The sequence below is a fragment of the Trematomus bernacchii genome, unplaced genomic scaffold, assembly GCF_902827165.1.
Source record: "Trematomus bernacchii unplaced genomic scaffold, fTreBer1.1, whole genome shotgun sequence".
Lineage (NCBI taxonomy): Eukaryota > Metazoa > Chordata > Actinopteri > Perciformes > Nototheniidae > Trematomus > Trematomus bernacchii.
Window position 1 is genome coordinate 1578739 of NW_022987735.1, and position 26018 is coordinate 1604756.

General features: G+C 43.1%; 1 protein-coding gene across 2 annotated transcripts; it reads right to left on the reverse strand.

The window, feature by feature from the left end:
- Positions 1-23: 23 nt before the first annotated feature.
- prickle1a (prickle homolog 1a) lies at positions 24-26018 on the reverse strand. Of its 2 annotated transcripts, XM_034145993.1 has the most exons (8): positions 25742-26018; positions 7325-7528; positions 5431-5544; positions 4449-4586; positions 2917-3120; positions 2561-2747; positions 1585-2454; positions 625-1478 (listed from the first exon to the last, which is right to left on the reverse strand). In XM_034145993.1, exons 2-8 carry the CDS (start codon positions 7511-7513, stop codon positions 625-627), a joined length of 2556 nt encoding a protein of 851 aa, XP_034001884.1. In that variant the 5' UTR covers positions 7514-7528; positions 25742-26018. The 2 variants fall into 2 exon arrangements, with proteins under 2 accessions (XP_034001885.1, XP_034001884.1); XM_034145994.1 differs by lacking the exon at positions 25742-26018 and having other exon boundaries at positions 24-1478; positions 7325-7513.

Consider the following 26018-nt stretch of genomic DNA (forward strand, 5'->3'; position numbering starts at 1 on the left):
TGCACAGTAAATAACAAGGCAAATCATGATATATAGATATTTTTATTACAATGATCATCTATCTTAGCCTTATATTCCAGTTTGTACATTTATACAGATTACAACAATTTGCTTACAATACAGTGACCCATAAATACACCACTCAACCAGGCCTTTTAATACACACAGTGTTCCTCTTATGTTAGCGCTGCACATGCCTGGAAGAAAACACATTTGAAGAGCTAGGGTCAGAGTCAACTGGTCCATTTCTGACACCCTTGTGGAAATATGGCTCTGTACCAACTGCTAATGTTAATGCCATTTTGGTACAGATCATGTCATGAAATCAAGGGTATAAAAATAGCCATAATGTCTTTTAATTCTACAATATATACATCAATATCTTCACTATTAAATAAAGACAGTTTGGATGGTGGTTTATAAATATGTATTGCTCTAAAATACTTTGTTACTTTTACTGGCAATGTTTGCAATGACATGCGTACACTTATGATGACTTGTGTCGTACACAAACATATTGGTACATTTAGTGCTGTGAAGCGTTTAGGAGCAAGCAGACTGTTGAGAGGCAGAGGTGAGTAGCAGAGCATTACCCAAAGATAAGGATAAGAGAGCAAAGCAAGTCTAAGAAATTATACAGTTTTTCCCCTTATGCCCTTTCTTCTTTTTGGACTTAGTCCGTAAGCCGTAAGAAGGAGAAGACATGCCTGCCACAGGACTAGGCAAGTCCTCAGTGTAGTAATGTCTATGGGGCCTGGGCTGAGGGATGGGCTGACCCAGGAAAAATCCTTCTTCCTCAGAATCAGATGAGGAAGAAGAGCATGTAGAACACCAGTCATCATCATCCCCATACAGCTCCAATAACCTCCCCATGGCTTGGCCCTGTAGTCCATAGTCTGACATGGCAGCAGGATTTTGGTGGCCTTGGAAGGCTTGGTGCGCCTTTGGGCCGAGGGCATTCCCTCTATGGTCGAATTTGTGGCAAATTTTGGCCTTCTCCTTTGGCAGAAGGTTTAGAGCATTGTCAGAGCGAGATTTGCGACTGCGATGCCTCCTGTTGTGGTGATGTTGGCGACCACTCTGAAGTTCCTGGCCCTGCTCCTCAAAGTGGTACACTCTCCGGCGAGTTCGTTCACTCATAGGTGGTTGGCGCACTGGGACATCGCAGTAGTGGCCATTGTCCACCACGTCATCAGAGAACTTGACTTGCTGCTGCCTAGATTGTGAACGAGTCCTCCTTAGGGCAGGGACATGAGGTTTGGGCCTGCTTTCTGGGAGAGTCACCTCTTCTTCTGGAACATTTTCCTCCTCGGGCTCGGATACAAGGCTCTTTAGGGAATTTGCACTTCTGTGTAGCATAGAGGAGTTGAGGGTTCCCATATTACTTGTTTTCTCACAGTCATCTGCCTCCAGGTCATGGAAGCCTTGCAGGGAATATACCGAAGGTCTATCTGTCCTATCACCATCAACCGAGGCCCCTATAGAGGAGAGAGACACATTTGTAAATGTTTGCACATAACAATCACTGCCATCCAATAAAATATGATTTACTATGATCTGATACATTGTGTCATATCTACTCACCGGTAATATTTGAGAGTGCCAGTGAGTCCATAGAGTCTCGGACACTCTGATCTGTCTTCTTGAACTCATCTGTGATGCACTCCAAAGAGTCATTATACCATACGGGCTCTTCTATCTGGAAGCCTGCTCCAGCCCCATGATCAAGCTCCAACTCCTGGATCTTTCTGCTGCTTGCTGGACCCGGATGACTACCATAGGCAGAGTCCCCAAGCCCGTCCTGTGACTGGGCCCAGTACATATCAGCCTGGTACTTCTTACTGGCTAGGCTCCCCCTTTCTCCTCCACCAACATGGCCAGATTTCGATGACTCCTGCTTGGACTTGGCATCCTTTTGGGTGATCCAGAAATCTGCAGGTCTGGATTCATTTGCTTGCTGGAAGACCCCATGTTCCCCAAACTTTAATAGCAACTGAGTCATGTAGTCTTCATGCTCAGCCCACTCCTCCTCCTGGTCCTCAGATGCCTCTGTCTCCTCACCACGTCCCCTCCAGAAATGCTCATCTGATAAGTTCACATGGGCAAGCTTGTTGGTCAAGGTGTCCTCCACGTTTTCACTCATACCAGGGAACTTGTAGTTGACAGAGGGTGAGAAAAGGAGGGACTGTCGGCATTGGTCGGCTGAACGACTGCTCTTGCCCATGCGCACACTGCGGCGGGATTCCCGTGAGCGTGCTGACTGGAAGGCAGAGTCTGAGGAGTCAGAGGCATGCACGTCTTCCCCAAGACTGCAGGCCTTGGAGCAGTAAATCCGACCCTGGTGTGGCAGAAAGGGGCAGCCCAAAAGAGAGCTCTTACACTGGGCACAGCTGAAGCAGCTTTCAGTGGCATGCCAGTGGAGCCCATCATAGGTCATCTGAGCATGATCAACGCCTGGAAAACGGACAATATTGAGGTGGTTAGAATTGCTACTTAAGGTCTTAAGACTAAAGTCAAGACAATCATGCCAGGTATTTTAATTCTAGAAAATCATCATTACCAATGTGTTCCCCACAGGCCTCACAGTACTCTGCGTAGAGTGACTCAAAGCAGCCACAACAGTAGGGTCTGCCATCCTTCATGATGTAGCGCTGGCCCCCCAGGATTGTCTCACATTCAAAGCAGGCAAAATGCTTCATGTGCCAATGGCGCCCCTCTGCCTCTGTGCACTCGTCAGCGAAGATAATCTGAGGAAATAGATGTACCCTGGATAAAACAAAACCGCCAGCATTCGCCCTTCTGGCTGTAATATATATGTTGGATTAGACTGACTCTAAAAGGCCATAAACTTCAGACTCAGAATGTTTTTCTTTCACTAAATTGTTTCCTGTCAGTATTTCAGTTTTGTTGTTTTACCTCTTCACAGGCTGAGCAGCGTGGTTTGAGTAGCTCAGCATGATGCCTTCCACAGTGGATCTTTCCATCATGGTAGAAGTAGATCAAATCCACCAGCAGTTCGCTGCATGTGGAGCAGGCAAAACATGCCGGGTGCCAGCACAGCCCAGGACCCGCCCTCGAGGAGAACACTGCCATTTCTCCACCATTGATGTTTTCACCGCACTGGAATTTGAAGATATGATTACATGGTTGATTATAACATCCTGGAATGAATGTAGTTCCAAAATATTCTGTGATCAGATCATCTGAATCATGCATTGGTGATTACATATATCATACCACTACATGGACAAGGTTTTGGCTTCAAGCCCATATAATGGCGCGTTTCCACTACAGCCCGCAGCCCGGTTTAAGAGGGCTGTGACGTCAGCGGCCCGTCTTTGGTTGCGTTTCCACTTGGCCTAGTACCGGCCGGCGGGTCCTAATTCACAGTTTTTCTGGCCTCATAAAATCGTGGGTCCAGGGCCAGAGTCAACGAGGCTGAGTCGGGCTGAGTATGCTAAACTAGAGAGAGCGTCGCTGGCAAGGGGGCAACAACTACAACAAGATGGACATATTTGACCGTGATTTAATTGTAATACACGTTTCAAAATGATGCCGAAGTAACAACATACTGATACCGGTTAGTAAAAACCATGAATTAATGCTTTGTCAAGTCTGCAGACAGACGGCAGGGGAAAAACCTTTTAAAATGCGTGTTTTCTAAATGGAGATTGGCTAAGCTAACGCAGTATATGCTCCGACCGTCCACACTCACAACAACGGCCTATACAGACATAAATAAAGCAGCGACTGTATTCACCATGACACAGACAGTCTGTGGTTTGTACTTGTTTAACTTTTGTCTAGTTTCTGAACATATATGAGGAACTGTGAGCTCTGAGTGCTAACAGCTAACGGCTGTGTTGTTTTTCTGGGGTCCTCTGAAGATCACGTCACGGCTCCGCCTACACTGCGTTACTATAGATACTGCCCCAGTTCCTAAACTGTAATGGAAATGCGCCATAAAGTGAGCCAGTCCTAACGAGGCCCAGCCATACCGAGCGGGGCCGAGCGAGGCCGTGTAGTGGAAACGCGCCATTAGATGTCTCTGAGAGCCAAGCCGACAGAAACTAAAGTATCATATTGAGGGGGTGATTATGTGTCCCATCTTTGTGGGCAATATTTGTCCTAAAGACAGTCCCCAAGCAGCTAACTTCTTTTCTCTTTTTGATCCTTGCATCACATGAGGAAGGGACTTTTCAAATCAACAGTTTCTGTTAAGGGACTCTTTAATATAATGTCTGACAATGAGGTTTTTATTACAGCTTTCCCTCTAGGGTTTTAGCACAAACTGGATTCAGATTAGCTAAATATAGTTGAACAAATTATGTTGGGTTTTAAAATCTGGACTAGATAATTGACTTCAGAACAAATGTCATGCTTTCCACACTCTCCCAAAACACGGCATATAACAGTTGTAAATAATAAATTCAAGACCGGGAACGTACATGTTCACAAATGCTGTTCAGAACATTTCGAGGCAGCAGTTTCACTGTGCCCCTTCCCAGTGCTTCCTTTTTCCTCTGGACACTGAACATAAGGAGCTCCTTCTTCTCCTCTTCACTGAGGGACTGGCAGTAACGCACCTGGGGAAAAAAGTAATACGTTATGGGTATGAAAGCTAATTTCTCAAACATTTACTTCTACATCAATCAGTGGGATTCTCTCTTTTGAAGGCCTTATACTGATAAAAAAACCCTGCTGTTGTTCAAGTTACCTTTTCATTATACATCCCTTAAAAACGCAATTGCAAGAATGTCGGCCACTAATAAAAGGTTATAAACGTAGGTAAGTATAAGAGAGGGCAGAGTGCATACCAAGCATGCTGAACAAAGGCAACTCTTGACCCCAGCTTGCCCTTCCTACACCCCCTACATATCTCCACCCACAGTCGCTGATTGAGAACATACTTTTTACAACAGGCCTTTCTGATGTTTCCCTAAGCCTTAACAAGAGGGAAAGCAGACGTTTACACAAACAAGGCTTGTGTTTAGAGTGAAATCAAGAGGACGGGCAACAAAGGGAGAGAGACGGCCAGGTCGAACTGTGGTGCCACTGCTGTGGTGGCATCACATAAAGCCTCTTTCAACCAGCGTCCATCTCCCCCGCTGAGCAACCCTCGTAAAAACCTCCTGGCAAACATCATAAAATCATGAAGTCAAAAGTCACATTGTGCCCACACTACATGCCTACAAGATTGTGGAACAAAAATCCCCCTGTGTGATGTCAACCGGAATGCCAAGGGCGCACGTGAGTCGGATGGCATGGAGATGGTGAGACTGTTAACGCCATGGGTTTAACGGGCAGCAGCAGATACAGCTACTCAAACAAAAATAAATCTGTTCTGCAGCCTCGGCGTAAATGAGAGGACCTGCTGGGGTGAATTTTATGATTCTTTCATTTATGCAAAGGCAAACAAAATATTCTCACCTCATTATCGTGTGGTGGAAGTTGGTAGAGGAGCTGCTTGATTCTAAACTTCTCTCCGGGACTGTTCACATAGGGGATCTTATCCTCAGGCAGACAGGAGAAATACAACTGGACCTGGAGAAAATCATGGAATAAGGAGATTAGGCAGATAAAACACCATCTGAGCGACTAGATACTAGGTATTAGTTTCTGCTGAAAATCTGAAAAAGCATTTAACAGTTGAATTAACCCTTACTCAATACAAATGAAACCAATTACAAATGATATATTTGCAAGAATGTGTGGTCATTAATTTGGCCTGAGAGATGTTTTTTTGTCCTGGAGAAATGTAGCTCTTTTAAAACCAAATCTTCATCCATGTAATTGCAGTAATATATTATTGTTATGATCTTGGACAGAACAGCCCATATGTATGAAAACAAACTCTTTCCAAAGGAACCAGAGAACCGACACATTCATTTGTGATGAGACACATTCTGGGACAGCTCTGTGTAATATCTATGGAAGACTGACTTTTTGTCATGCATTCGTTTTTCCAACCCCCAAAACCAGCTTTATTTCAAAAGTACATCACATAGCGCTGATACTCTTTGATGACGGGATTCACTCATTTTCTTCATAAATCTTTACTATACAAGTCAAAACAGGTCAACAGGTCAAATCAGTTTAAAGGTTGTATTTCCCAGTCATATGATTGTCTCTATAGGGACAGGACAAAGCAGCCTGTCACTGTGGCACTTTGACCCTTGGGGCTGACCACCAAAAACTAAACTTTTATGAGGGAGGGGCTATTACAGCCGGCTGGATAAAGAGGTGGGATGTGCCAGTGTTGTGTGTTGGGGGGGCTTCCTGCAGCTTTAACCGTCTAGAAGGGGGATAACAGCAATTTACCCTGACAATCAGCCTGACGTTTGCACACTGCCATAAATTATGCACATGTCATGCTGCTATTACCCCTCATCCAGCTCCCTAGGGGCTGGGGAACAGTCAGCTATCACTCAAGCCAAATGTGTCTTCACTGTAATGATGACCAATAACACTTGACCCATTCAGGACAATGGTTGCAGTAAATGCATTACAGTTCAACCATGCATTACTAAAACATAAGGCTCTGCATGTTTAGAATTCAAGGTTCTCTGTTGCTGCGAACCCATCTGTCCTTGCCCACCGCCCCCTCATTGCTTCCATGTGTGTTGTTTAACAAGGGAAGCGAGAGGAGGGAGAGAAACACAGAATGAAAAGAGAGAGAAATTAGGAGAGAAGAGGGGGGGAAATGCAGCCGATTTGGGAAAAGTGCCACATCACACTGGCTGCCCTGCGGACACAACTAACAGCCCTGCCTGTGTTTGTGGAGGAGAAGGCTTGTTAAAAGACGGCCCCTTGATTCCTGATCCTGCCAGCAGCAGTCGGCTCGAACCCACCAAGTCCTCCTTTTAACAGATCTCTGATAATCACAAGCAGACTCTGCCATACCGCAGTTTGTAAATAAAAGTAGACACATCCTGCCTGTAAGAGGCTGGTAGAGCCTGACATGTCTGCCGAAAAACAAAGGAACCAAGGAAAAGTTTTATACAACATATTGTCTGTGCCATTAACTTCCATTATCCAGACACTCTAGTTGGTTTGTTATTCAGTGATGTGCTAAATAGCATTTATCTGGGCCAGGAAAATGGGCTAGAAGGAAGTTAAAATCAGGTCAGGGCTGTTTTTACTCTCTGTCAGGAGAATTTACCACTGTTCGATTTGGTAAGGTACCAGAATAAAAAGAGGACAATATTGCGCTGTATGTTTTCTTTGTAGCACAAGAATGCCAATTCCTTACTAAGCAGGCAAAGCTTAAAATGATTAATTATGGCGATATTAAATAGTGCATTTGTAGTAAATCTTTGCTCACCTGTTCAGGCCTAAGTCCAGGTGGTACCCAGGCGTATTCCTCCAGCGCACAGCCTGAGTCATCGTCAGAGGTGGAGCTGCGTTGGAAGCCGGAGGTCAGCTTACTGACTTTGTGCTCCATCATCAAATCTCTCTGGCGTGCCCCGCCTTGAAAGCCAGCCGCCGACACTGACGCACTCGCCAGGCTCATCTGATCCTCTTTTTACTAGACAGACAAAGCGAAATATGGAAGGATGGGGTGGAAGGAGGAAGGAGGAGGGAGGATCGAAAAAGACAAGAAAACAAATTGTTGGTTAACAAGCCATTACATCAACCATTACCCACATAATGCTCACTTCATCTAAACCAGTTCTCTCAATCCAATATCATTCCTCTAAATGTTAACCACCGGGTGAATCACACCATTTCTGTCTCTTTCATGAGGCCCACACCCCCCCTTAAATCCCACAATGGTAAATGAGCAAGCTTTTCTTGGTTCACTTATGGTGATGAGTCTACTTCATAAAGACACTCATAAAGAGAACTATACCCTTTCACTGCTATTGTGGTGGCAGTTAAACATGTGCCCTCCTCATGTGGCTTTTGAGGATATAGAGACCATTAGGAAATTCCCAAAGCTTCCTTTACAGTGACGTCTGATCTCATTATAGTGACAATAACAAGCAGTTAGCTATTCATAAATACACAGTGAATTTAGAGTCGCTTATATATATAGGCTAAGCTTTTGGCAATGTTGCAAAGACCTCACATTCCTTTCCTTTACTGTAATTCAATTAGCCACCAACCCAAAAGCAAGAACAACACCAGACACTGTTAAACCTTCAGGTTTGACCTTATCTGACTGTGGAGCTTGGGTCTGAATGAGTCATCATTCAGCCTGTTAGTGCTAGGTCATACTTTGTACCAAGAGAGGCCACCACATGAGATCTGATGCTGGCTTGATCAGTTGAGCCTGAAGTCTGTATAAACACAGGCCTGGACTTAAGACAGGGCCACCATATGGGGAATGTCCACAAGCCCCTTTTTCTTTGGACTGTTTGTTTTCCAACCTGCTGCAGCGAGTGTCTGATCGTCCTTTCATCTTTTGGATGGACAGAACAATTCCAGGCAGGTGAAGTAGTAGAGAGATGAATAGAGGGGGACGTTAATGGATGGGGTCGACGGATACTCAGTTGGACGTTGACAATGCAACAGCAAAAAAGAAAGAGCAAGAAGATCAAAGACTGGCACCCTGTTGATCTATGTGTGTGGTGGCCAGAGTCACGAATGGATTTATTGACTGTACTACAGTAGTGACAAAGATGGAAACAAAAAAAACTGAAGCATATTTGAATCAAAAAGAAATGAAAACAAATTAATATATGTTTTACTGTTAAGTCAACTGAATCTGAAACATTTGTTCATGATTTAGACTTTAATTTATAAGAGGCTTTTTTTTATTCATTGGGACATATGGAATATTTGAAGCAAATACATTCTCGTTTCGGCTAGTTAAAAATAGTTGTTTGTTACTAACCAAATCACTCATATACGCCTACTTCAATTCCTGTGCTGCCGTAAGCTCTGCGGGACCAAGCAGACATGGAGAAGATGAATGTGTGTCCAGTTGTGGTCATCTCTCACAGGCCAAGGGCTCTGGCGGAGATCAAATGGGAGCCCAGCCAGCGCCCAGCAGCCCGCCACCTCCCCCCAAAGCCTCTACCCCCTATGGCCGCAAGGGCACCGAGAGCCGCGGAGAGACAGCTGAGAAAACCAGACACACTCGAGTAGTGGCCTTTGAACACCAGCGTGACAGTAAAGGGGCCTGAAAATCTGCGCTCTCTCCTGGAATGATATATATGCGACGGAGTGTGCAGCTTCTATGCACACGTGAAGAGGGAATGCACACATTTATGCTGGAGCCTGGCTTTAAGCTAAGTTGGTTCACACACAGATATACAGGGACAAGGACATGAACACCCTGTCAGAGTCAGCTGTACTCTCATGTACCCTGCTTCCTATCTCTTCCTGAGATAGTGCCACACAGGACCCTCCAGTGGGTGATTAACTGCCACACACAATGCATGCCAGGCAAGGCCACTACTGGCTATTCATATCGACTCATCTTCCTCAAGGACAAGTCAGCCCTGCGGCCAGCAACTGGCATGCCCTCCTCTAGCCTGCCAAAAGACTATCAGAGTTAAGCATGATGGATAGTGGTGTCATTGGATTCATGTGCTTTCTTTGGAATTTGTGCCTCCATTACACCCTAAAGTGTCTTGTCAGGCGGATTGGCTTATGACACGTCCCATTAAGCGCCTCTGATGTCCTGAACAATGGCGTCTTTGTGAAGCGATCCACTAAAGGCCTGTTCCATCAGGAGCCTGTTTATCTCCCTTTAAGTCTCTTTCCTTCTGAAGATGTGGTGTGTTATCTCCTAACTCATGACAGTTAAAGCCCTCAAAACCAAGATAACCTGTCTTCAGATGAGAGGGGGGGGGGGGACAGAGAGAAGACACTCTCTTGTTCTATTCGCATCTATTGACTTGCAAATGAGACCAAAATAACCAGCAAAAATGTGGCCTTGTTTGAGAACAGCTTGGGTTTCACGTGGGAGATAGCTAACTATAGGCAGGTTCTGTCAGGCTGCTAGAGACCCACAGCCTCACATTTTTATCAGGCACAGACTCACTCATGCGCTACATTGGTTAGAAAGATGTTTGCTTTCACATGTTGGCCAAGTCTCCGCGATGATGTCTCACACAGCCAAACCTGACTCACAGGAATGTCAGGATTGAACTTAAGCCAGGGCAGCGAAGACGAATACAGGATGTGCACAAGCTGGTGTCAGGCAAAGCGCCTTTCTCATACAACCACATCTGCTTGCATGCTAATTTTCCCTATAGATGTCATGCAGTTCATTTCCTCCATACGTAGCCCAGAAAAACACTTCTTTAACTTTTTTGAATGACAGAAGCAGTGAGCCAAAAAACCTAACCATGCTCAAACTGACCTGCCAACTCACTGACTCATCATTTGTGCTGGCTTTTTCAGTTTTTCTCCCAACAAGGGACCTATAGTTTTAGAGCTTAGGTTTTTTTATCTCCCCCTACTCACTGCTTCACTCCCCCTGCCCTGCCCTCCTCCCACACTAGCCAGACCCCTGCAGTCCTGAATGTTTAACAGCCCCTCACTCTTTTGTAAAGGTGCTTGTTAACAAGGCTTTGGGAGCTGCAGGCCTGCATATCTGACTGATCTGCCCACGGAGGGCCAGAGGGTGGTGGGGGTGCCATCAGACAGAGGCTAAAATGGGGTGACCGACATGTGTGAAAATGTTAATGGTCTTGTTCCACAAAAGAAGTGAAATGTAAGTCAGGGCAGGTAAAAGTTGGAACACACACTTGCTTTGAATGGTTTTCAGTGAATGAACATTTTAAAACATCCCACAAGATATTTAGAATGAATGAAGTCGTCTGTGTTCTTGAAGAAATTGCACAATGACTCCGAGTCTTATATTCCAACACGCTCTATTTAGGGTTAGGGTTAGGAGGAGCTCAATGAACAAGCGGGTGCAAATTTGATTCATTAAGAAACAAAATAACCACAGATTTGTATGCAACCTTAAGAAAGCACTGCAGAGACTTTGCATTAACTACAGCTAAAGTTATTTAATCACTTTCTGGAATACACACCTCTCAGGGACCTCATGCTGTGACTGACCAATAAATATATTGTCACTGACATTAATAAAGAGTACTCAACAACACTGAAACAAGAGTCCCCCCAAACTCCAGACACTGGAGCATTGGATTAACAACTCTTGGGAGAGTGCATAGGGAAAATAAGCAGCTTCTGGTCTGAATTACTGTCTATATTCCTCAAGGAAGTGGATGATGGACATGCACACAACCCAACACAGTGCTCTCTGTCAGTTTGGACTGGCCCAACATGTTTAACTTGGCTCATGCCAGCTCAGCCATGCAGGACAGGCTCTACTTGAAGAGAAAAACAAGATTTTCTGTTCAAAGTCCCTGCTTACTTGAGTTTGAGCTCAGACAAATCTATTTTTATGTCAGAAGAGATATGTCTTAACTTGCAGCATGCTATTGCTCCCTACTATCCCTGTATACAAAAATATATTGAAATAACAGCCTTTCAATTGTTGGCACTTAATATGTTGTATCCCTTGTGAAAAAAAGTGATCTTACAAAACTAACATTGTCAAACTGCAGGCCAAATCACATTAGTTAGACAATCGATCTTAGAGAACCTCAAAGCTAAGGAAATCAGAATTTAGGCATTAACTCAAAATCAAGAGCATCAACACTGAGGATATTCATTTTTGGCATTTCTGTCTGCAGTAGATTTTGATCCAATCAGCCTGAAAATGCAAAGGCAAAAAAAGCTGGGAACTCTGAGTGTAGCTGACATGAGACCCAGCGAGGAGCTCAGTGTATGCAGTGTTGAGGTGCAACATGGCTGGAGTTTGGTCATCTTATTGAGGCCTCCTCTCATGGCTGCGGGAGTGTTTTTCCAAGACCAAATGGATGGGAGTGACATCCCCACAGAGATCCACACTATGGAGACCACCTGCATGCGCTGGCCATGCTGACCTCAAGACTCAACACACGTGCTGCTGTCACATAGCTGACATCAAATACATTTAAACCCCAGTAAGTTCAGTTGCAGTAAAACGGACCTGAAACAACTCTTTGAACTTTGGTACCCATCACAACACCTTAAGAAGTCCCTCAGAAGGCAGTTTGCAAAGTTGCAAACATCTCCATCTGTACATGCAATGTGCTGTATGTCTTGTGAATCATGCAAAAGACAGATTAATTATTGAACCACCTTGCCATTAAGCTAAATAATCCAAGAGATGTGGATGTACTGTATATGTCTTTACTTTACAGATCTGCATGAGAGTAGGAATAATGCCTGATTCTACTACCAAAAGACATTTCATGATGAGGTAAGTTGCAATACTTTAAACTCTCTAATTTTGTTCTTTCTTCTAAAAACATAAAAAACAGATTACATCTTCAGTCATTTCCCTGCGTGTCTTACCTCAGCGTAGGTCAACTCTCCTGAGTGAAGCAGGATAGAAGGATATTATCACCACTATATCCAGTCCTAGATTCTTCTTCAGCCTCTGGGCTCCATATCTATATGCAAGATCCTCAGAACTCTAATTCCAGGACAGAAGCAGTCAGCCTTTCCTATCAGAGCTGTCAGCACAGTAACAGCCCATATCAAAGCCAAGACTCTATAAAGTCAGAGAGATGTCTGTGTGGTGCGTGGGAGAGAGTGTCTGAGAGGGGTGTGTGCATGTACATGGAGGAGCTCAACCAGATGGTCATCCCTCCCTTGTCTCTCTCCCCCACCTCCTTCTCCTCCTCCCTCTCCCAATCCAGCCCTCCTAACCTCAGCCCGGCCCCTTAACCCTCAGAACAGCCAGTCACTGCAGGGAATGAGCGAGCGAGGCGTCTCTCCTCCGCTGACCCTCCCCTCGTACTTCAAACATATGCTTCCAAATGAGAACCACCGGTAGAGCTCCAGCTCACAGGAACTGCGCTTTTAAGTAGCACATCAGTGATGGCAGAGCTCCTTTTACCACACTGACCGCCCCATCTCCACAACAGCTTTCACATGACATTCTTCCCTCTCCTTCCCTATCAACAGCTCAAAGATGTGGGGAAGGTGGTGAGCATTAGAGTAAGGCTTTGGTTTATCCGGTGGTTTGTCTCTCTTCTCTTGCGCGATAAAATGTCACCAAGTTACAGAGGGCTGTTTTTCTAACTTCAGCTTTATGATTACAGAGTGATTGTTGGATTGAGTGAACAAAATATGCTTTATTTATCCCACTATGAATAAGTGCTCCTACAACATCCTGGTTTAGCCTCACATAACCCTTATTCAATATGTGAGTCTATATGAGTCAAGCTATCAGGCCTAAATATATATGATTCACAGGAAAACATCTAATCTGATAGTATCTGTTTAAGTGAGGGTTCAAATGTCCATTGACCAAAAATAAATCTACAACAATTGAAAAAACGATTTATCAATTTGGTCACTTACAAATATGTACTTGTTAAATTCTCTCAAATGTGATGATCTGCTCCATTTCTTTATTTTCTATTAAATTTAACTGAATATGTGTTTCTGACTGCGAACTTGTGATATTTTAACTGTTTGCTGCATGCCCAAACATAACTAATCCAGAATATATAGTCTTTTGAAATAAACCTTAGGCCCCGCTCACACGGGACCGTTTGCGTTTATGCACAGTATGCGTATTCAAAAAAGTCTTCCGTTCACATGCATTCGTTTCATTTAACGTGTCTGTTTAAACGAGGCCGCTGGAAACGCTGTAGTACATATGCTGGGACTGTAAGTGGCGCTGTAACTTCCGCCAAAATACACCAAAAGCAGCGAAGAAGAGCAGCCCCAGCAGCCTCCGCCGCAATGTTGCCATGGCTACCCTTCTGTTCATGCCCCGCGGTGTATTTAGCAACATGTAGTTCATGTAATTCTCCATGTCCACTTGTTGCTGATGGTTGTGGTAGAGGAGCTGTATATTTTTGCACTAATATCTGTAGCATGGTCAGTAGCAGTAGCACTAGCAGTAGCTACTGACAGGAGGAAGTGTGTGTGGTGATTGCTGGTATTCAGCGGGATATAGTAATTTCCTCAGCATATGGATAAATGCTACGGGGAAGTTAACTGAAAGAAACCGAATCTGTGGATATTGCATCGACCGACGTCTCCGTGGAGAGGACCCGCTCAGAAAAGAGAGATATTCTCTACAAACACCGGGTGAGATCCTCCTTTGTCAATATAATGGATCAATGCATGAAATCTGACTCTGTTTATTTTGTTTAAGGAGTATATTGGGCGTTAACTATTCTGGTTTGCCTTTTATAATATTATTTCATTCAAGAACCCCTTGTGCGTTTAATTAACACAGCTATTTTTGATAGTTGCTACAGCAATGAGCAGGAGAGGTGCTATTTTTTTTTTTTTTCGCTATTTTTTCAGGAAATATTCGTATCGAGGTGATTACACGGACTCGGTTGACCCCCCAGAGCGTTTCGTTTGCAAATCTATCCACCTTGGGACCCGTTATCGTTTGTGGGGTCAGTTTATATCGGCCTCGTGTAAATAATAGGGCTATACGCACGCGAAACTATGCAGATACAAGCAGTTTTCTCCTCGTGTAAACGGCGCCTTAGACAAAACATCAAAAGAGATCAACACATGATACTATTGGCCATGTTTTCTGTTTGCCTTAACCGTGCACTGGTAGGACCTTAACTAAACTTAAAAACACGGTCTATAAAACCCAAATGTACATATCCGCCTGCCCAGTGAAACTCCCCGGGATGCAGACCTCTGCCTCTCCTTCAACTCTGCAGGAATTTCCGAACGTGATTCTCTTCCTGTTGCCTCAGAAAACAAAAGTGACCAGTTCAGGTCAAACTTTGGAGAGTTGCACCTTTTGTGGTTGTTTGGTTGCAACAATGTCCAAGTGTTACTTTTCTCCAAAAGGACATGTTTTATAGTTTACAGAAATCGTTTCCAAGAGGAAAAGTTCTGCCATCCTTTTCAACACAAGGGTTAACATAGCCTACTTTAAGACTGTAAAACAAAGCAATAGAACATTTTACTAGGAAGCAAGGGATCTATTAAACAGCTAGAAGTGGTTTCTTTATTAACATTTTAGAAGCTGTTTAATTTTGTGGAGCTGACGTCAGGATGTAATTTGGTTAACTCCAACACATGCGTGAAACATTGTCACTGGGGGGTGTTTAAGTAGGGCTGATATAAGTTAACAGGGTTCACTAAGTTCAAGCAGAGAAATTGTTTGAAAAATATAGGACAACAAGGTTAACGTTAGGATTTGATAAATGCGCAATTTCCTTACAATCATTTGAAAATGTGTCCCTATAGTCTCCTCAAATCTGATCACTGCTCATGGCTGATATGATGGATAACAGAACATTTTTATTGTACAAATACCAGCTTACAAAGACGGACCAAAGCATTGCCAATCATTCCTGATTTACCTCTTCTGTTGATGACTGACAGCTTCTGACTCTGTTTGCCCACACACCTCACATTCACACCTTTACGTGCTAACATTTCACAGCCTATGTGGTGAATGGTGTCATTTCACTTATTTAAATAAAATAAATGCAGTTTTAACAGGCTGTTCCTTTTTAGCAAATGAGGCAGTACATTTTTTTAATCAAAACTAGAAAAACACGACTGAATAGATTGATGATTGACATTCTGGAGCTCATGGACTTACATGTAGCGTCTGCATAGTTCATGTACCATAGGTGTGTCTGAACAAAGCCATTGTAGCAGCCAAGGCCAGGGAGGAGAGACACTCTTTCACAGCAAAACTAAAGGCCATTGTGCTGGTCCAAATGACTCTCCATTAGCAATTCTTAGAGGGGAGGGACAACACAGCATCCTGCCTTCGGAGGGGGCATTCATGAAATGCAAAGCTAAAATGGTAAAGTAATCTGGAGCAGAGCCTTTTCAGCATCGCCAGTATGAGTAAACAGACTGGTGCCTGGTTTCCTTAAAAAGTAGAAGTGATTCTCCTTTTAATTCAATGACTCTCCCTCATTTGAACGTATAGGAAATTGTTACAGTCTCTTCTCATTTCAAAGTTGCATATTTAAAAAAATAGTCAAAGAAGTTCAAAGAAGCAAAGTTGACATATTTGAAGTTCAAATATAGGGACAACTCACACTGAAATAGCAAAAGAGAATCAGTGGTCTTTGACAATGAACTAAGGTGAGGACAACTATTTAAAGGCATCTGTGGATTATATTTAGTCTCCTGAACGGGAACGTGAATCGGAATAACATGACAAGTCTCATTCAGAGATCACACAACTCTATAGTTAGAGTGAGCTGAATGCACAGTTCAAGGTTTGCCTCAGATGGTTGAATAATATAAAGTTGGACAAGTCATGCATCCCTGAACTTTGACCTTAGAGAGCACCAGATGACCCATAAATCTATGGCCCCGGGGCTTTACAACCCATTGCCCTGTCATAGCCACAACGACCTGAACGGCACATAACACCTGGTCTGCACCTTCTCACCGCTGTAAAAAGAAGAAATAACGCCCTCTGCTAGCGGCGAGGTAGTCCGTGACCAGCATGCCCTGACAATGACAGGACAGAGATGATCATCATCAGAACCAACGCCCAACGATAAAGCTGCATTCTTCTCTGGTCCAAACACGTCCTTGAAAAGTGGACCCATAAAACAAAGCATCCAGTAAAAGCTCATCGCTGTATCTCACAGAAACATCTATGTGAAACCCTATGTAGAAATGGACCCAAACATGAATTCAAGTCTAAAGAAACCTCTCTAGACGAGACTAATTTGAGTCGCAAGAACTGCCATAAATTGGGGTACCAAAGAGGGCAAATGGAAGGTCAGTCTCTAACTCACCGTCACTGATGACCATTGTTGAGAACAGCTCTCACTGGTGTGTGAGCTACCTTATAAAAAGTAAGCATTCTCAAGGTTTAAATGACTTGCCAACGGGTATTAGCAGGACACAGGCCCAACAAAAGCCACAGTTATAAAGCCCAATAAAAGCCTATCACTCTACTGTAACAACAATCCTTTTTACGCCTTGAAAGAGGGAGGAAAAGGTCAACTGGTGGAGCAGTCAGCGCATTGATATTGACTTAGCTAGATTGGCGCTGACAAACTCAGGTCAGACAGTGGGCTTGTTAGCCCTATAACCCTCACATAACCCCTTTTACTGTTTCACTCTGACACACTGGAGGCAGCTGAGGGCAGAGCTTAGATTTAAGCTTAGTTTTTGACAGGGGATATTTGTAACAGAAATTAAAGAGAAATATCTACTCACTTAAAACTTGACCTCACCAAAGATGTGTTTCTCACTGAATATTAAAAGTAAAAAAAAAAAGACAGGATGCAAGATTTATTGGAGTAAATGACTTCTGAACTTTTCAACTCTATACAAATATTTTTTTACTTTCCAAACCACAACTAAAAAAGGTCAGATATACTTAATACTTGAGTGCATGACAGAGCTGTTTGTTTAGTTATTTGTTTGAATAAATTAAAGTATGTAGTTCTATTGTTTAAATCCAACAACATAATACTTTAAAAGTTAATGATTTCCGTTTACCCCTAATTGTATAAGAGCAATGAATAAAGATATACTTATCTACAAATGTATTAAGCTTTATTTAATGATCTGTAACCCTGGTGTGTCATGTTTTATTTAATGCAACATGAATGTCCAGTTCCCCACCTGTAATTCATGACATAAACATCTCTACTGAACAAAGCCTGGTGTCAGCACACTGTTATCAAAAGTACACCGCTGTCTAACTGCTTTGCCAAACATTGCAGAGATGTACGATTAGGACAGCTCATATTTCACCCTCAATGTGACACCCTCTCACCTAGTTGTAAAAGCCGGACCTCATTGGGAACAATGGGAAGTGGAGCGACAGAGCTTCTGGAGCTGTTAAAGGAAGGAAGCCCCTTTATTTGAGGACACTATAACTCAACAAAAGCCTGTGGCTGTCTACACACAGAGCGCGCAGAGGATGAATGGGCTGCTCTTACACTACTCACTTGCACTGACAAAGCACTGGATCAGCAAAGGCCAAAGCCTGCCATGTGTGGTCCCCATGGACAAACTGAGAATATGGACATAAAATTACAAAAGCGTAACTATCACCTTAACCCTGTGAGTTCAACTAACAGGTCTTCATTTTCCCCATTTTTTATTTCTTCAATGAAACTGTAAACTGTGCATTACAAAGGAAGCTGTCAGGTTTTCCATCCCTTCATTTCCATGCCAGATGTTTGATCATTCACCCCGTCAATGTCCAGTTTCAACACTTGCGGCCTTCAAGACTTAGGACTACATTTTTTGCTCATGACCTCACACTTTCAGAAAGTCTCACTCATACACCACTTAAACCTCACACCTCACACATCTGGGCTTTTCTCTTCACCTTGCCCCTCGAAGTTCAACAGTATATCCTTCATATGGCAAGAAAACTATTTCCTGTGTGTTTCCAGCCCCGGGCTCAAACGGACACATGAATAAGACCGCCGTAACGAAACAGGCAATACTTGGGCTGGAGTGCTATGAGCAAGTCGTTGAAGTAGGGGATGCAGTTTTTTTTATTTTAAAGCAAGAGAAAGTTGGCAATTCCCACACGTGGAAGCATTTTCCTGAGCCGCGCGGCTTCAAAAGGCAAACCATGGAATCCAACAATACTCTGAAACAGTTAAGAGCTGCTCAGTCAGGATCCCACTAATGGTTAACATTCCTGGAGAAACACTCCGTTACAGTCTTTTTAGACTGTTCTAATTAAACACATGCTCCAGTGCCGCAGCATAGAGGGAACACTGAGCCCTGAGAGCGGGGATGCTTCTTTCCAGCTCTGCTTAATTGGACACAATTTAAGTCATTAAGGTGGTACTAAAAACAGCAGAGGAGAGGCCCAATGATCTCCTCTAGGCTCCCTGTTGCTCTGATGTTGTTGACCCTTTCACCTCCTCACGCGATTCACATTCAAATATATAAAAATAAATTGTAGACCTACTCTCAGGAGATGTCTGACTGGAGGATTAGTCTTGATTGACTTTGAGGTCTCTTTAATGCTGGTTTTATGTGTTTGCTAAGTATATATATTTCTTAATGAGGGTAGAAATGGGTTATACTATACTTATATCTCATTATCTGTGCATGTGTTTGCCACATTTGCATTTCTCTATGTTTTCTGTGGTTTTTACATGTCTATTTGTTGACAGTTGGGAATTGGTGAGGAATGTTTTTTCTCCAGGCAATAAGGTGGGATACCAGAATGAACACATGCTTTGGAAAACAAGTTGAGTAATAATGGTAACATTTGTTTGACTTTGTCCACCAATTGAGAATTATGTTGGACTAGATTGTTATAAAACCCAAATTGATTTTTGACGATATCTTGCATTTTGTTGCATGTCATTTGCCACACTTCTCCCCTCTCATCTCTTTTGGGCTTTTTGTAAGCACAACACATGTCCAGAAACTGAAATAAAAGATGAATAAGAAGAAATAAATTGTACCCCAAAAAACACTTTAAACATGGACTTATCTACAGTACCTTGAAGTATATTTACTTCTTTAAACAGTGTGAAGCACTCAGACTGACAGTAATACATATAAACAGTACTTTTTGTGAATCTGTCCCCTTATATTAGCACTAAAGCATATGCTTGCCTGGTGAATATGGCCTAAGGGTGGAGCTGAGTGTGCATGTTAGGTACTGTAGTGAGATCCAATCTGAAGCCCTGGGGAGGCTTTAGTCAGTTTAGCAGATATACAAGCAAGACATGGGGTCATTCGTGCCTGGGATCTATGTGTGTGTGTGTGTGTGTGTGTGTGTGTGTGTGTGTGTGTGTGTGTGTGTGTGTGTGTGTGTGTGTGTGTGTGTGTGTGTGTGTGTGTGTGTGTGTGTGTGTGTGTGTGTGTGCGTGTGCGTGTGTGTGTGTGTTGTCACAGTATACAGTATGTGTGCAATGGAATACATGCACACAACTGGCTGCCTTATCAACCCCCAATTAGGGACCCCAGTCCTCCAGAGCAGGGCTTATTCTTAGAAACCTCACATGTAATACTGTTTCTGTCAGCATCTGTGTGTTATTTTTGGAGCTGCTAATACTGAGGTCACTAATGACACCAACCCATTATCAACATCTTGGGCCAGCATAAAGGAACATGTGACAGAGTGGGCATACCCGCTGCGTGTGTTTTTAAAAATAACAACCCTTTACATAAAATCTGAGATGCCTTTTCTCTTTAAGTTTTTATTCCTGTCAAACATCATAAAACATTCTCCCTGAATGGTCAAGTGTGTGTGTGTTTGGATAAGACATGCATATTACACACACACCGAGCACACACACTGATGCACACATCTGGTGAGCCACTGCTCTTGTTTTCTTTGGGAGCCCAACCCCTAACAGGAAGACAGTGCGAGCATAGCAAACAAAAGCCGGGCTCTTTGAACCGGCCTCTCACTAGGAGCCGCCGTCAGGTTGTTGTGGCCAAACGAACTGTTTCTGTGTCAGCTCAGTGAGCCCATTGTGGGCCTCAGGCTGCCGCTCTGCAAGACATGTCCTCAGTTGGCCTTTGTCAATATTGACCCATCTGCATGTCCTCCCATAACATCGACCTTAACTGTGATGTGTTTCCAACTGCTAATACATTCCCTCTGTGTGAAGAGATGAGTTACATTTTAAAGTAGCATTGCTAATTATAACGCGTGACATAGTAAACCTATAGCCTTTATAACTTGCAGGTAATCTGAGAGAGTGGAGGTGGGAGAGACGGTCCCTGGAGTTTCAATTTTGCCAAAATATTGCAAGAAATTATATCTTTGAATACGATGTTTTCTAAATAATAATGAACAGAAAACTAATGGAGCTGGTAGACTTCCTGAATTATTTGAAAACATGCTTTTTTCCTGGTCTTGCTCAGTTTGAAAGTGAATGTTTTACACTTAATTTTTACTTTAGTCGGAAATGCTGACATAAACTGATCTTTGGGCAATGTAACTACAACTGATATGAAAAACACTAGATCCTCATATTTTGAATGCTGCATCTTCATGTTAGACGGTCTACCTTCTTTGTATGAAATGACTTTCGCTGAGCATTAAAGTTTGCATAATGTAAATGGACTCATAGTTGATAATTTATAAGCCTAAATGAAAGACACGTGCCAGTTGTCATACATTTCCACCCAGCTTATCATCAGAACCTTTTCTTATTATCCAACCCTTTCAATGTGCAACACTTCTAAGGAATAACTGATGTAATGCTTTTGATGAAATTAGAAGGGGTCTAGTCTAATTATGGATACAAAGCATACTGTAGTACATATCTGATGATATACTGTACAGAGCACTTGCTTTTCTTCCAGTTAAGGAGTTAACTTTGAATTAGCTGTCAGGATAAACCCCCCCATTGAAAGAAAAGAAGAATCAGCAGTTTAAATCTTTTCTCCAGAGGGCCGGAAGGGATAAGGTATTGATTTATTTCTTTGTGTTCCTTTTAATCTTCTTATGATGTATCTTAGAGGATATTTCAATGCGATTATGATTGAATCCAGCACTGTGTAATTTGGGAATATGTCTCGTATGCATTTGTTTCCAAACCTAATTAATGGCATGGTAAAATATGACTGGATGAAAGTTCTAATGAGGGAATGTTCATAGAGGAATACTCTGGCAGACATCCAGAAACTGTCCCCACTGTCTGCAACTGTAACGTTCCTGAAATACCTTTGTTGTCAGTCCAAAAATCCCTTGCCCCGCAGGGTTCATTTTTAAACCCTGTTGACCTTTTCCATATCATCCACGCTCACTGACCTCACCCCTGTGACAATGCCAACAGGGAAGGAGGAACAAGAACCACAGGAAGGGGAGGGGGGTTTGTGTTTTGCATATTTCCAGCCGTGGGTCCGGAAAGCTTGAACTGAATCCCCTGTTGTGTGCCGAGGAAATGAGCTGGGCTTTTTAATGACTATTTCAGGGTAATATGTTTTCTTTTGCTCCCAGCCCTTGATGCTGTGATTGCTTGGATGGATCCCTATCGATGTGCAGGACAGAGGAGAAAACATGCCCTCCTGCATGTCTGTGTCGGGTTGGGTCATAGGAACTTTCCAAAAACTCCAACTGACATTCGGCCTCTCTGCATCTGTTATTCCCATTTATCAAAGACAGACGATGTCGATAATAAGCACTTTTGTAGCGCTGCACTGTGGTTATTACGCAGAGCTGAGCATCATGCCTAAACACGGCGGTGATAATGAAACATGTGTGTCAAGAATGACTTTTATCATCGTGGTGGTCTGATGGTTAGTCCCGCAATTATGCCGTGTGGTTACCAGAGATCTGCTGGAGCCAAACCTGTTTCCCTCTAACATCATCCTGCAGCTCCTAATAAAGCCTGGAAGCGCTAAATCACTATACCTTTAATCACTTTAGAATAATGCTTAGCATGTGGATCCAATGTGTGCTACTGCTGCAGGCGATGACTCTCATCCATTATGCCGTTAGAAGGTTACAGGATGGGGGATTTTATGGCATGGCACAGACAGCGGCGTGCACACTGGTTATCCCGATCTCTACAACCACAGTGCCCTAAATTTGACCATCCAGGCCATCGTCCATTCAGCTGGGCCTGATGACCACAGATTCAGGGACCACCGGCGTTTAAACAAGACATATTTCATCCAGCCTCCTGCCAACCTACCACAAACAGTTTACAGTCAATGTGCTCTGCTCTCTGGAGTTTGTCTATGGCAACGCGACTCCATGCCACATCTCCCCGTGCAGAGCCATGAAAGACTGGCCTCCTCTGACAGCTCCTCACAACACACTGCCCTGTCCCGCTCTGCTTTTAGCTCTGCTGCGGTGAGCTGGACCACGTCTGGGGATAAAAGGCTGCCAGAGTGTTTGGCTTGCAGGCGATTTACACGGACGCAAGGGTGATTCATTCTAACTTTGCACAAACAGGCCTCTGTGTACATTTCGATGGTACCGGGCTTTTAAATCAACAGTGGGGAACGTATACATACGGGCATTGGGACGTACATTCTGCTCATTCACACTCAGCTGCGTGTCTGTGTGTAGGTGTCGGAGAGTCTATGCATGTGTGTTGGTCATGACATACACACATAGAGGTGGTCACTTTGTCTCTGTCCATCTTCTTCTCTCAGACAAACACACACTCGCACACAAAGACATGCCCCGCTGTTAATGTCTGAGACTGGCTTCATGTCTGCGATTTGTCTACACCTCCATCATTCTTGCACTAATCCTATGACACACAAGGGGGTTAATGTTTGCGTCTCTAGATTAAATATGCATTATGAGATGCTAATATAAAAGAGGCAGAGTCCTAAATTCTCCTGTCATTATGCACTTTCTTAATTAATCATCAACATATTTCCCTTTATTGAGCGGGCACTTTTAAACACTACTTTTAAAAGTATGCAGACAAGGATCCTAGCTGTTTTGTTCTGCAGTGTCCAGGAACATTCAACATTCAGCATGCTATTTTATCTTTTTAATCTATCTTAAGTCTTTTGTTCCTTAAATTGCGCCTTTAAATCATTTTGAGGCTTTGAAAATAACACATGACCAAGCACTGAGACATGTGAAGCTGCTCCACAAACACCACTTATTGTGGCTTATTGTACACCATTTATTCTACAGTAACTAATATCCTCATAGATTTTCCACCTACAGTAGGTCATTAAGAGTAAAACCTTGGCCAAGATCCCACTAACACATGGCCTGCTATATCATTTCATCATTTAATAAGTGCAGCTGTGAATCATGATTTCAGCAGATGTTGCAGATGTTGATTCATCTAATAACATTTGCAGGGAAAACATTTGTATGACAACACAGGACTTGTATTCCTGCATAAGGCGCTGAGTCTCAGATGCAGATGTGTATATGTCAGTACTTACAATGACAGAGTTTGAATAAAAGCTTACAAAACACCTAAAATGTTTTTATTTTATTTACATTTATTGAGATACAAATGTGAAAGTAGTTAAGATTGAAAAGCAAAAGCTACTGATGTGTTTCTGTGTCTTCAAGGCAGTAAAGGCGTCAACCTATATTCTAGCCACTAGGTGACACCACTTCCTTGGTTCTCAGCTCAGCCCTCCCTGTATCTGTGTCAATAACCCTCTAAATCCCTCTGAGTCTTTATTTATTTACCCTTCTCCCTAACTGGCCAAGAAACATTGATATATTTGTGATAGGAAGGTTACAAATGTTGTAAAGTGCTTCTAATGGAAGTGACCACGTTTCAAAAAACATTCCAGTGAAATTACAGCAACATTTTAACCTGGCGAGTCACACTTTGAAGTACAACCGCTGACATTGTGCAGAACCTGCAGTTCTTCCTTTGTACTGTCAAAGTGCTCCAAGGTATAATTCAATTTATTTAAACACATTTTCACTTGTGTTGTACTGCAATACCTCAAAACATTTCCACAATGTATCCAAGGTATCTATGGCATCTCCTAAGTCTGTCCTCTCACCTAGCTGTCAGGTTTCAAAGGTGAACCTTCCTGGGATCAGCAGCGTTCTGTTTTTGTCAGCTGTGGCCATAGTGACCAGTCTGACTCTGCACTCTGTTGGTGGGTCTGTCATTCTGTCAGCCCCCAGGAGGGCATTCACAGTCTTGGCTTACGGTGATGTTTACTGTGTACCAACGAGAGCAAAATATTATCTTAGACAGCCTTGGTTAAATATAACATTAACTGCTCTCTTGTGCTTTTTAAGTTTGGCACTTTCGAGCACAGCTGAGAATGGAAATGTTTAAAACTTCAGGGTGTTTCATTGTTCTCCAAAGGAAACATTTTATGACATGTTTAGCTCTGTGCGAGGTCAAGAAGGAGGGATGCATTTACTTAAGCAGCGTTATTTGTATTTTAAGAGCTGACTGCTATGCACAAATGTCCACACTATTAAGTCATTAATGCTTAGGCTTAGACTGTAAGAATAGTTCAGTTTTTTTATTTGATTTTTATCTTGAAACAACAAAGAATAGTGCCTATCACACTATGAGAGGCATGACACCTGACTCCAGAATGTTCTTTCTAAAAGTTCATTTCTATAAACAAATAGCCATATGTATTCACTTACTACAATCAAACATTTCGGGACTAAACTTGGATTGAATGATTTTTAAGAGTATTTTCTGTGGTCTAACCGTTTACTGCCTTGTCCATCATGGTTGGAATTGAAGAAAGTGAGACTGACTTCTCATACTGTATGTGGCCGGGGTGTGTGACCACATTCCCCCCCACTCAACAGCACTCCTGACAGCTATGGAGACCTGCAGTGGCGGACAGGCAGCGGTCACCAAGTGGCGACCAGTTGTCACCAAAGTGACAGGCGACAGCTGAGTCCATACATCTGGAGGCCCGGGGGACTCCACACTTCGAGCCCCATGTCTCTGACACAAGTTTTTTCAGCGTGATAGAAATGAGGTAACACGCAGAGAAAGTGAAATGTGGCTTCGTAGAATCAGTTTTGGAAGACAAGGAAATTAAACCCAGTTTGATGAGTTTATGGGGTTGAAACAAGCAGCATATGACCTATTTAGGGTATCGATTCAATTGATGGAAGTTGGGTTGTTAAAACTTTAGAATATTGACGAAAACCAAACCATTAAGGTCGAAATGTCTTCGTTTTTGTACCACTGTAACTTTTCAAGCATTTTCGTTGGTTATAACAAAATAGATTGCTGCAACTAGATAAATCAATTAAAAGTTGCCCAACACCCTGAACTAAAGTCCAAAAAACACTGTTAAAACCAACTAAATAACTCGTTCCACTCACCAACAAGGCGTTCAGTCGCAGTAGACCGAGTATCCAGAACCAATATTCCCGAAGTGAGAAAAGCGATTCACGCTGCGTCTCATTGGCATGGGATGAAAAGTCCAGAGAGGATGCACCACTGTGCCGCAAATGAACCCGGAGCTGTGCAAAGCTATAATCTTAAACTCCAGATACTGGCTGCATTGGAGAGGAGCGCGACTAGAGAGCTGGGTCTGACTTCTCCCGCTGTCACCACATCTCAGTCATTACAGCGGCGCACGGTGCGCTATGGTGCTCC